The sequence below is a fragment of the Oncorhynchus kisutch genome, linkage group LG15, assembly GCF_002021735.2.
Source record: "Oncorhynchus kisutch isolate 150728-3 linkage group LG15, Okis_V2, whole genome shotgun sequence".
NCBI lineage: Eukaryota > Metazoa > Chordata > Actinopteri > Salmoniformes > Salmonidae > Oncorhynchus > Oncorhynchus kisutch.
The window spans coordinates 4,911,911-4,925,109 of NC_034188.2; the positions used below are offsets into that span (position 1 = coordinate 4,911,911).

Here is a 13,199-nt window from a genome sequence, read left to right on the forward strand (position 1 = left end):
AATATACAGGAATCTGGAATCCTCCATACAGGAATCTGGAATCCTCCATACAGGAATCTGGAATCCTCCATACAGGAATCTGGAATCCTCCATACAGGAATCTGGAATCCTCCATACAGGAATCTGGAATCCTCCATAAAGGAATCTGGAATCCGGAATCCTCCAAGCAGGATTTCTGGAGTCCTACAAACAGGAATCTGGAATCCTTAACACTGATTGTATTCCAGGAATCTGGAATCCTCCAAACAGGATTTCTGGAAACCAGGGAATTTATTGAAAGTTCACGGAATTTTGCAACACGACAATGTTTCCCTTTAGGTAAAAAGAGAGGAGATATATTAAAGGCAGTTGACAGCCCTAGACTTGCCACACTGGCAGAGTACCGTAGTTCACCTGTACCACAGAACACATCCAGTGTGCCAGCTAGACTCCTTGTCCCTGACTGCCTGCCACCTCAATAGGCCAGGCAGGGACAGTGTAGGTGTTACTCGTCAGCAGTACAGCCAGGCGACCAGTCACCCAGGAGACCAGTCACCAAGGCAACCAGACAGTAGCATGCTCTGTAACCATAGAGATAATGATCTATTTAATTACATGCGAGTGTCTGCAGAACGTCGTAATGACTCGTCACCTCTCGCTGTGTATAATGACTCGTTTTACATTAAGTCATTTTATAATCAGAGATGTAGTTTAACTTTAGGAGCATTTTAAATATACACTGAAACAATTCAATAAATGCAACATGTAAAGTGTTGGTCCCATGTTTGATTAGCTGAAATAAAAGATCCCATACACACGAGGAGAAAAAAAGTGTTTAATTTTGTGCACAAATTTGTTGCACATCCCTGTTAGTGAGCATTTCTCCTTTGACCGATGTGGCATATCAAGAAGCTGATTAAACAGCATGATCATTACACAGGTGCACCTCGTGCTAGAGATGAGGCCACTCTAAAATGTGTACTTTAGTCACACAACACAATGCCACAGATGTCTCAAGTTTTGAGGGAGTGTACAAATGGCATGTTGACTGCAGGAATGTCCACCAGAGCTAATGGCCTGGTACTCAGGGATCTATTGTCCCTCCATCAGGTCCTAATGGCCTGCTACTCAGGGATCTATTGTGCCTCCATCAGGTCCTAATGGCCTGCTACTCAGGGATCTATTGTCCCTCCATCAGGTCCTAATGGCCTGCTACTCAGGGATCTATTGTCCCTCCATCAGGTCCTAATGGCCTGGTACTCAGGGATCTATTGTCCCTCCATCAGGTCCTAATGGCCTGCTACTCAGGGATCTATTGTCCCTCCGTCAGGTCCTAATGGCCTGCTACTCAGGGATCTATTGTCCCTCCGTCAGGTCCTAATGGCCTGCTACTCAGGGATCTATTGTCCCTCCGTCAGGTCCTAATGGCCTGCTACTCAGTGATCTATTGTCCCTCCGTCAGGTCCTAATGGCCTGCTACTCAGGGATCTATTGTCCCTCCGTCAGGTCCTAATGGCCTGGTACTCAGGGCTCTATTGTGCCTCCGTCAGGTCCTAATGGCCTGGTACTCAGGGCTCTATTGTGCCTCCGTCAGGTCCTAATGGCCTGGTACACTGACATCAATGCAAATTCAATCAGAAAATCACATCAAACATTTATCATCAAACAGTATGATGTGCTTAAAACTCACCTTTCTGTGATGATCAATTTGAAGAAAGAAGTTTAACATCAAGGGCAAAATGAGTGTATAACATGGTACTTGTGGGTGTTGTTTTCAAAGCCTAACACGAAACAAAATGGACAGAGCTTTCTAAGTTGACGATTGGTTCAAAACACCCATATGTATATTAGAGCCGATGCATATTCATAGGCTTAGGTGCATATTCATGCATATTCATAGGCTTAGGAACCCAAACCCTTAAACAAAAACACTGAATTTAACACTGATTGTACTCTTATACAATATGTAGTCTAACACATTATGCTTGGCAGAAAAATATCAAACAAAAACGGATTAAAAAAATAAATGTCTTTGGTCTAGCCTATATTCCAAAATTGAAACACATTTAAATAATCTCCTTTTTGAGGGTGGACTGTATTATGCATACTGGATGGACTGGTTACCTTTTGCTACGCCCCCGACATACCTATCCATGAGTCTGGGAGAGAACATATAGCTCTAGTTGATGCTGTCGGTTCATTAAGTGTGCAGGGTGGCATACAATTAGTATAGCCTAGTAATTATATTTTTTCATAATTAATTGGGTGACACATTACCTTTTTTAGCTATAGAGAATATCTCACCAGCAAGCGTGTCCATCTCTTCCTCCCTCTCCTCTTTTCCTTTCTCTAGTGTGCAGAGAGAGGGGCTTTCAACAGTTTTGTAATGAAATATGATTTGTTATGATAGCACGTTACTATCGATTTGTTCCCAAACAGATTTCACTTGGTTTCCCATATTAAGTACTGGGTAGCTGCAGGAACAGGGGTTGGAGAGCCATAGAGTTTGAGCAGAATATCAGCTGTCTCGCAGCGACCTGACAAGGTAAACATCTGTCGTTCTACCCCTCAAAGACCACTTATCGGTTTCCGGTTCACGGAGGACATACTGTTCTTAGGCCGTCATTGTAAATAAGAACTTGTTCTTTACTGACTTTCCTTGTTTAAAAATAATAAGAAGAAAGAAAAGGTTAAATAATAAACATATAATTATATATCGTTAGTTAGTTGGCTAATAATTTGCCATATTAACTATATGCTAACACAAACGTTCCACCGTTAACTGACTTGACATTGTTAATTCTACGTCCTCAAACAGTAGTTGATGTTTGGAGTGAAATGAGTGTCATATTTATTTCTCAGCTGCTCATATTATGCACAGCTCCACTATTCGAGTACATACGGATTGCATGCCCCCCCCCCCCTCCTGCTCAATGTAAATGAAAACAAATTTAACATACAGTGGCTCCTCCTATTTGAGATTTGCGTCATACTGCAGCATACCAGGCTGGCTGTTGCTGCAGCATTCTGTGGCACGTTATTGAATTGTCAGCCATTTTGTTTTTTAGTTAGTGGTAGTTTCACCAGAGGGCACGGTTGAGAATCATTTGATTGTCTTCCATATTGGCATTACCAGAGAATTTAAAACCTTTTTTTTTTATGTAATAAAGTATATGGGATTGATTTTAAGAAATTTGGCTTACTTTGTTTAACATTATGGTGTTTCTATTCCAAGAAAAACGAAACCCAACGAAGGCCAACTCATTCTGTTCTGCTGAAATACATGGTCTTCATATCATAATGTTTGTATAGACCAGACTAAAATAAATCAGGTATTTATTGTGATGGTGTGTAGTATTGAATTGATTTATTGACCTTTTTATGTCGATGTTCCTAAAGCGCATCAGCAGCTTGACGGCCTGGAGATCCTGAACTTGTTTGTTAATTAACGGTCAATGCTGTGAGACCGGCAGACTTTTTGCATGACAATCCGTTTAACAAAATTGACCTTCCACAGCCCAAACTGTAAATCAGTAAAATCTTCGAAATGGTTTATTTTTGTTCAGTATATGTAAGGTGTACGAGTGTAAAGCATATGCTCAGTTATGACTATGGTGAACCACAGACCTGTCTGAGGAGTCAACCAGTGTACAAAAGGTGGTGTGTAATGTAGGGAGGGGTTGGGAGGTGGTGTGTAGTGTGGGGAGGGGTTGGGAGGTGGTGTGTAGTGTGGGGAGGGGTTGGGAGGTGGTGTGTAGTGTGGGGAGGGGTTGGGAGGTGGTGTGTAGTGTGGGGAGGGGTTGGGAGGTGGTGTGTAGTGTGGGGAGGGGTTGGGAGGTGGTGTGTAGTGTGGGGAGGGGTTGGGAGGTGGTGTGTAGTGTGGGGAGGGGTTGGGAGGTGGTGTGTAGTGTGGGGAGGGGTTGGGAGGTGGTGTGTAGTGTGGGGAGGGGTTGGGAGGTGGTGTGTAGTGTGGGGAGGGGTTGGGAGGTGGTGTGTAGTGTGGGGAGGGGTTGGGAGGTGGTGTGTAGTGTGGGTAGGTGGGGATGGGTTGGGAGGTGGTGTGTAGGGTTGGGAGGTGGTGTGTAGGGTTGGGAGGTGGTGTGTAGGGTTGGGAGGTGGTGTGTAGGGTTGGGAGGTGGTGTGTAGTGTGGGGAGGGGTTGGGAGGTGGTGTGTAATGTTGGGAGAGGTTGGGAGGTGGTGTGTAGGGTTGGGAGGTGGTGTGTAGGGTTGGGAGGTGGTGTGTAGGGTTGGGAGGTGGTGTGTAGGGTTGGGAGGTGGTGTGTAGTGTGGGGAGGGGTTGGGAGGTGGTGTGTAGGGTTGGGAGGTGGTGTGTAGTGTGGGGAGGGGTTGGGAGGTGGTGTTTAGGGTTGGGAGGTGGTGTGTAGTGTGGGGAGGGGTTGGGAGGTGGTGTGTAGTGTGGGGAGGGGTGTGTAGTGTGTGGGGAGGGGTTGGGAGGGGTGTGTAGTGTGTGGGGAGGGGTTGGGAGGTGGTGTGTAGGGTTGCGAGGTGGTGTGTAGTGTGGGTAGGTGGGGATGGGTTGGGAGGTGGTGTGTAGGGTTGGGAGGTGGTGTGTAGGGTTGGGAGGTGGTGTGTAGTGTGGGGAGGGGTTGGGAGGTGGTGTGTAGTGTGGGGAGGGGTTGGGAGGTGGTGTTTAGGGTTGGGAGATGGTGTGTAGTGTGGGGAGGGGTTGGGAGGTGGTGTGTAATGTTGGGAGAGGTTGGGAGGTGGTGTGTAGTGTGGGTAGGTGGTGTGTAGTGTGGGTAGGTGGTGTGTATGGTTGGGAGATGGTGTGTAGGGTTGGGAGGTGGTGTGTAGGGTTGGGAGGTGGTGTGTAGTGTGGGGAGGGGTTGGGAGGTGGTGTTTAGGGTTGGGAGGTGGTGTGTAGTGTGGGGAGGGGTTGGGAGGTGGTGTTTAGGGTTGGGAGGTGGTGTTTAGGGTTGGGAGGTGGTGTGTAATGTTGGGAGAGGTTGGGAGGTGGTGTGTAGTGTGGGGAGGGGTTGGGAGGTGGTGTGTAGGGTTGGGAGGTGGTGTGTAGGGTTGGGAGGTGTGTAGTGTGGGGAGGGGTTGGGAGGTGGTGTGTAGTGTAGGGAGGGGTTGGGAGGTGGTGTGTAGTGTGGGGAGGGCTTGGGAGGGGGTGTGTAGTATACAGAAGTGCGTGGACACCCAGTGGATTTTGGCTATTTCAGCCACACCCGTTGCAGACAGGTGTATAAAATCGAGCACACAGCAATGAAATCTCCAAAGGCTAACACTGGCAGTAGAATGGCCTTGCTGAAGAGCTCAGTGACTTTCAACGTGGCACCGTCATAGGATGCCACCTTTCAAACAATTCAGTCAGTCACATTTCTGCTCTGTTGTGGCTGCCCCGGTCAACTGTAAGTGCGGTTATTGTGAAGTGGAGACGTCTAGGAGCAACAATGGCTCAGCTGTTGAAGTAATACGCCGCCACACAAGCTCACAGAATGGGACCGCAGAGGGCGGAAGCCAGTTAAAATTGTCTGTACTCACTCTGTTGCAACACTCACTTCAGAGTTCCAAACTGCCTCTGGAGCAACACTCACTTCAGAGTTCCAAACTGCCTCTGGAGCAACACTCACTTCAGAGTTCCAAACTGCCTCTGGAGCAACGTCAGCACAAGAACTGTTTTGTTCGGAGCTCCATGGCCGAGCCGCCACACACACAGAAAACGTTTGCCAACAAAGGGTATATAACAAAGTATTGAGAGAAACTTTTGTTATTGAGCAAATACTTATTTTCCACCATAATTTGCAAATAAATTCATAAAAAATCCTACAATGTGATTTTCTGGATTTTTTTTCTTCTCATTTTGTCTGTCATAGTTGAAGTGTACCTATGAGGAAAATTATAGGCCTCATCTTTTTAAGTGGGAGAACTTGCACAATTGGTGGCTGACCAAATACTTTTTTGCCCCACTGTATATCCGCCATGTTGTCAACATTAGTCAGAATAGCATTATAAATATTCACTTACCTTTGATGAACTTCATCAGAATGCACTCCCAGGAATCCCAGTTCCACAAATGTTTGTTTTATTCGATAATGTCCATTTATGTCAAAATAGCTCCTTTTGTTAGCACGTTCAGTCCAGTAATCCACATTCATGAAGCGCGTTCACTAGTTTCTGACAGTCAAAAATGTTCCGTTACAGTATGTAGAAACATGTCAAATGATGTATGGAATCATTCTTTAGGATGTTTTTAACATAAATCTTCAATAATGTTCCAACCGGAGAATTGCTTTTGTTTTCAGAAAGGAAGTGGAACGCAGGTACCTTTCACGTAGAGCCGACAGAAACGTTCCGAACCCCTTTGGTAGCACGAGAGGCGGCCAGAGATGATAATTCTCTTCCCTATGCTAGCGAGGATTTTGTAGTCCTCCCTCAATTCCTCAGATCGCCTAAAAAGTTTGTTAAACCCTACGTGAGAGACTATGGTGTCAATATTGGAGTAGTTTGCCAGAATCATGGGCAGGGGGGAGGTGAAGTCATGGACACAGGCTCCTGGGTGACAGTGGACCTTGGTCGGTCCACAGATCGCAGGCTTGCTAAAAAATCTCTCACCATCGAGCTTCCCACAATGATGGTGGTGGAATCGGATGGGGACGTGACCTGCTGAACTGTAGTCGCCATAGGGGAGGGTGCCACTGGGTTGCCTGTTGGTATACATCCAGGATCCGTGCTCAAGCGGGGAAAAGCTGTTTTGACAGCCGCATCAGCTCTTCACAGATAGATGAAGGGTGGCCAGACTGCCTCCCTGATCTCCTACACCTTGCAAGTGTCCAGTCTCCCATGGGCTGCGGAGTTGAGCTTAACGTCTGTCCGTTGGATTGGGACAGTTCGATACTGCCTGACTAATGGACAGCTTTGCTATAGGAGAATTTAAAACTAAGATTTGATTTGCCTGTGTTACATCAAGGTTGGTGTACTTAGAATGCAGGTTATCCTTTTCTCTTATCCAAGCTAACAGCCAGAGAATCTGTTCCCCCCACGATGCTTTAGGGCAGACAAACCCCTGTTCATTTTTCAGGTCTACCTTGTCTTAATTTGACCGACTTGCTTTTTTGGATAAAAGTAGCGACTCAAGAAAATTGTATATCATACACTGCAGTTGAGGAACAATGGGAAGGTAATTATGCTTTGAAAGTTGATAAACTTGTAACCTCACTTTTGAGAAAATGGCCATTGAATGTTTTGGTACCTACTGGAGAGCTCTTCTTTGTCTACACCCATACAGCATGGTTCACACCCTCTTAAGCTTTAGCCCTACCCATCTCTTTAAGGATTCACAACAAATCTTTGTAGTCCGATTGGCCTTAAGTAAATTGAGTGTTTCGCGCTCGGCGTGTCTAGAGCGCGTACTGGACGCTCTGGACAAAAAGTAAGGTTGATCAGAGCTTTCTGACCTAACAGCAGTCAAGCACCCAAGCTAATTAGCTACCGTTGGCTAGCTTGCTAGCTATGTCCAGACACAAATGAGAGAACAATTCACTCTATCCATTTTACTCGCCCTTGCAGAGCTGATTAGGCTGTTTTCATGTTATCCAAAGTGTTGGTGACTGTAACTGTGCCGCTTACAACAATTGAATTACGTTGTTTTTTGTTGCCAGCGTTTATTGACAACGACCATATTCAACAGGTGTTGAGTGTTCGTAAGTTCATCAGTTATTCTGCACTCTGGCACATTCAGATGAGAGTGCTCTGAGAGTAGAGTAGAGTAGATTGCCGGGGCGAATTTAACAGCTACATCTGTCGACAGTTGTTGCAGTGACATCATAAACATTCTATTGACATATTTACTTGCACAGTGGAATCTTTTGTTTAGAGATGTAGCTAGCTAGCTATACAACGAACCGTAATGCCAACTCATAACGTTACTACCCTGCATGAATCTGCAGGTAGCTAACCAACCAGGTTCAATGTTGGCTAGCTAGCATTAGGCTAATAACTAGCAATGCAAATGGCTCTGAGATACAAATCATATTACTACACTGATCATACACGTAACGTTAACTAGCCAACCAGTTGTTCTCTTTTCGACTCGTCTGCATATATGCAATCAAACGCCAGAATATTCTCCATCTCCTTAGCTATGATACTCGATTTCAAAACTTGGTCCTCCAGAAAGTGGAGAGCAACGCTTTTGCAGTTCTACTACTTGCTATCTTTATTAAAAGCTGCGTTAGAAAGGATTAACTACACATACTGACCAGCTCATATTATAGACAGAAACGTGCTACATGGTAGACCAATCAGAACTCATCTCTTGGCATGGCCAGCCCACTTATTATCTCAGCCAATCAAGGCTAGTGGGAAGGTTGCTCTCCTTCTGTGGCTAAACCAACTAGGCTAGTAATTTAGACTCATGAAGACTCATTGATTTTGGGCCATTCTCAATGTTACATGTGGAGAGAAAAAAATCCAGCAGAATTGCATTTGTTGAACTCGAACCGGTGCACCTGGCACCTCCTACCATACCCTGTTCAAAGGCACTTCAATCTTTTGTTTTGCCCATTCACTCCCTGAATTGCAAAAACAAATCCATGTTTCAATTGTCTCAAAAGGCTTTAAAAATGATTCTTTAACCAGTTTTTTTTAAGTGGATTTAACAGCCCGACATCAATAAGGGATCATAGCTTTCACCTGGTCGGTCTGTTTTGGAGAGAGCAACTGTTTGAACGCCAGCCTGTCTACTTTGTTCATGTTGAAATCAAGTGGCCTACCTTATTTCTCAGAAAAAGAACGAATTGCCAATTTCTTATATGTAGTGCTTCATGCTAAAACACGAGGTCATGGCGGCAGATGACAATGGGCCTTAGGATCCCTGTGCATTCCAATTGCCATCGATTTAAAATGCAATTGTGTATTTATTTCATTTGACCTTTATTTAACTAGACAAGTCAGTTAAGAACAAATTCTTATTTTCAATGACAGCCTGGGAACAGTGGGTTAACTGCCTTGTTCAAGGGCAGAACGACAGATTTGTACCTTGTCAGCTTTTCAGTAACCTTTTGGTTACTAGTCCAACACTCTAACCACTAGGCTACCCTGCAGACCCTACACTCTAACCACTAGGCTACACTGCTGACCCCTTATATATAGTGCTTTGGGAAAGTATTCAGACCCCATGACTTTTTCCACATCATGTTATAGCCTTATTCTAAAATTGATTAAAATAAGGCTATAACATAACGTGGAAAAAGTCATGGGGTCTGAATGCCCCCCCCCCCCCCCCCCCCATTAATCTACACACAATACCCCATAATGACATCACAATACCCCATAATGACATCACAATACCCCATAATGACATCACAATACCCCATAATGACAAAACAAAAAATGTTTTTTTTAGGCATTTTTGCGAATGTACATTTACATATGTTTTCAGACCCTTTACTCAGTACTTTGTCGAGGCACCTTTGGCAGTGATTACAGATTCAAGTCTGTTACAAGCTTGGAACACCTGTATTTGGGGAGTTTCTCCCATTTTCTTCTCTGCAGATCCTCTCAAGCCCCTTCAGGTTGGATAGGGAGCGTCGCTGCACAGCTGTTTTCAGGTCTCGCCAGATATGTTCAAGTGCGGATTCTGGCTGGCCCATTCAAGGACATTCCGAGACTTATCCCGAAGCCACTCCTGTGTTTTCTTGTGCTTAGGGTAGTTGTCCTGTTGGAAGGTGATCCTTCACCCCTGTCTGAAGTCCTGAGGGCTGTGGAGCAGGTTTTCATCAAGGATCTCTCTTTACTTTGTGCCGTTCATCTTTCCCTTGATCCTGACTAGTCTCACAGTCCCTGCTGCCAAAAAACATCCCCACAACATGATGCTGCTACCACCATGCTTCACTGTAGTTTCCTCCAGAAATGACGCCACCATGCTTCACCGTAGGGATGCTGCCAGGTTTCCTCCAGACGTGAAGCTTGGCATTCAGGCCAAGGAGTTCAATCTTGGTGTCATCAAACCAGAGAATCTTGTTTCTCATGGTCTGAGTCCTTTAGGTGCCTTGCGGCAAACTCCAAGCGGGCTGTCGTGCCTTTTACTGAGAAATGGCTACCGACTGGCCACTCTACCACAAAGACCTGATTGGTGGAGTGCTGCAGAGATGGTTGTCATTCTGAAATGTTCTCCCATCGCCACAGAGGAACTCAGGAGATGTTTCAGAGTGACCATCGGGTTCTTGGTCACCTCCCTGACCAAGGCCCTTCTCCCCTGATTGCTTAGTTTGGCCGGGCGGACAGCTATAGGAAGAGTGTTGGAGGTTCCAAACTTCTTCCATTTAAAAATGATGGAGGCCACTGTGTTCTTGGGGACCATCAATGCTGCAGAATGAACCAACCAACCTTGGTTGTTTCAAACGTATTCTATTTAAGAATGATGAAGGCCACTGTATTTCTTGGGGGAATGCAGAAATGTTTTGGTACCCTTCCCCAGATCTGTGCCGTGACACAATACTGTCTGAGCTTTATGGACAATTCCTTCGACCTCATGGCTTGTTTTTTACTCTGACATGCACTGTCAACTGTGGGACCTTATATAGACAGGTGTGTGCCTTTCCAAGTCATGTCCAATCAATTGAATTTACCAAAAGTGGACTCCCAAGTTGTAGAAATATCTCAAGGATGGTTAATGGAAACAAGATGTGCGTGAGCTCATTTTCGATTCTCATAAGCAAAGGGTCTGAATACTGATATTTCAGGTTTTTAAATAAAAAAGTGTCATTATTGGGTATTTTGTGTAGATTGAGGATTTTTATTTTATTTAATACATTTTAGAATAAGGCTGTAACGTGGAAGGACAAGGGGTCTGAACAAGGGGTCTGAACAAGGGGTCTGAACAAGGGGTCTGAACAAGGGGTCTGAACAAGGGGTCTGAACAAGGGGTCTGAACAAGGGGCCTGAACAAGGGGCCTGAACAAGGGGCCTGAACAATTTCCGAATACACTGTATTCATTAATCTTTGTAAAACTAATTTGAGTGTCATCAGTGATTCCTCTGCTAAATTAATCTAGGGTAAACACTGACCATGCTGTGTGTGTAGGTGTGAGTCTGACTGTTTCGGTGTTTGAGTTTACTACGTGTGGGACACCCATGCTGTGTACTGTATATAATCAGAACCTGACTGTCTCATCTCGCTCCTCTCTGAGATGGTGACAGTGAAACATTATGTTTGAGACTACAATGCTGTGCAGTTTGTATGGAGGTGTGAGTCTGACTGTTCCTGTGTTTGTTTGTCTAGGTGGCCAACCTCGCCTGCTCCATCTCTAATAATGAGGAGGGAGTCAAGCTGGTCCGTATGGCCGCTTCCCAGCTGGAGACACTCTGCCCCCAGGTACCTGCCGGTCTCTCTACCCTGTCTCTCTACCCTCTCTCTCGCGCCAGCTCTCCTCTCTCTCGCGCCAGCTCTCCTCTCTCTCGCGCCAGCTCTCCTCTCTCTCGCGCCAGCTCTCCTCTCTCTCGCGCCAGCTCTCCTCTCTCTCGCGCCAGCTCTCCTCTCTCTCGCGCCAGCTCTCCTCTCTCTCGCGCCAGCTCTCCTCTCTCTCGCGCCAGCTCTCCTCTCTCTCGCGCCAGCTCTCCTCTCTCTCGCGCCAGCTCTCCTCTCTCTCGCGCCAGCTCTCCTCTCTCTCGCGCCAGCTCTCCTCTCTCTCGCGCCAGCTCTCCTCTCTCTCGCGCCAGCTCTCCTCTCTCTCGCGCCAGCTCTCCTCTCTCTCGCGCCAGCTCTCCTCTCTCTCGCGCCAGCTCTCCTCTCTCTCGCGCCAGCTCTCCTCTCTCTCTCGCGCCAGCTCTCCTCTCTCTCTCGCGCCAGCTCTCCTCTCTCTCTCGCGCCAGCTCTCCTCTCTCTCTCGCGCCAGCTCTCCTCTCTCTCTCGCGCCAGCTCTCCTCTCTCTCTCGCGCCAGCTCTCCTCTCTCTCTCGCGCCAGCTCTCCTCTCTCTCTCGCGCCAGCTCTCCTCTCTCTCTCGCGCCAGCTCTCCTCTCTCTCTCGCGCCAGCTCTCCTCTCTCTCTCTCGCCAGCTCTCCTCTCTCTCTCGCGCCAGCTCTCCTCTCTCTCTCGCGCCAGCTCTCCTCTCTCTCTCGCGCCAGCTCTCCTCTCTCTCTCGCGCCAGCTCTCCTCTCTCTCTCGCGCCAGCTCTCCTCTCTCTCTCGCGCCAGCTCTCCTCTCTCTCTCGCGCCAGCTCTCCTCTCTCTCTCGCGCCAGCTCTCCTCTCTCTCTCGCGCCAGCTCTCCTCTCTCTCTCGCGCCAGCTCTCCTCTCTCTCTCGCGCCAGCTCTCCTCTCTCTCTCGCGCCAGCTCTCCTCTCTCTCTCGCGCCAGCTCTCCTCTCTCTCTCGCGCCAGCTCTCCTCTCTCTCTCGCGCCAGCTCTCCTCTCTCTCTCGCGCCAGCTCTCCTCTCTCTCTCGCGCCAGCTCTCCTCTCTCTCTCGCGCCAGCTCTCCTCTCTCTCTCGCGCCAGCTCTCCTCTCTCTCTCGCGCCAGCTCTCCTCTCTCTCTCGCGCCAGCTCTCCTCTCTCTCTCGCGCCAGCTCTCCTCTCTCTCTCGCGCCAGCTCTCCTCTCTCTCTCGCGCCAGCTCTCCTCTCTCTCTCGCGCCAGCTCTCCTCTCTCTCTCGCGCCAGCTCTCCCCTCTCTCTCGCGCCAGCTCTCCTCTCTCTCTCGCGCCAGCTCTCCTCTCTCTCTCGCGCCAGCTCTCCCCTCTCTCTGGCCAGCTCTCCACACCTGCTTCGCCTCTCAGCTCATCCCCAACCCAGAGCTCCATAGTCCTGCCAAGATGCCAACACTTCTCACCTCCAGCCCCCCGTTCCTAAACCCCTCCCCCTTCCCACATAACGTGCCGTCTTTGCTGCCTCATTCAGCCCCATATCCTGACAGCTTCACTTCCTCATTCAGCCCCATATCCTGACAGCTTCACTTCCTCATTCAGCCCCCAAAGCCTGACAGCTTCACTTCCTCATTCAGCCCCATATCCTGACAGCTTCACTTCCTCATTCAGCCCCATATCCTGACAGCTTCACTTCCTCATTCAGCCCCATATCCTGACAGCTTCACTTCCTCATTCAGCCCCATATCCTGACAGCTTCACTTCCTCATTCAGCCCCATATCCTGACAGCTTCACTTCCTCATTCAGCCCCATATCCTGACAGCTTCACTTCCTCATTCAGCCCCATACCCTGACAGCTTCACTTCCTCATTCAGCCCCATACCCTGACAGCTTCA

At 47.6% G+C, this 13,199-nt stretch overlaps 1 protein-coding gene across 3 annotated transcripts in view; it reads left to right on the forward strand.

Moving 5' to 3' along the window:
• ctnna1 (catenin (cadherin-associated protein), alpha 1) overlaps nt 1–13,199 on the forward strand; it is a 227,594-nt gene that overhangs the window by 143,453 nt on the left and 70,942 nt on the right. For all 3 annotated transcript variants that reach the window (XM_031789509.1, XM_031789508.1, XM_031789510.1), the window contains exon 11: nt 11,229–11,321. In XM_031789509.1, the coding sequence (XP_031645369.1) occupies nt 11,229–11,321 (93 nt within the window). The remainder of the gene's footprint in view (nt 1–11,228; nt 11,322–13,199) is intronic.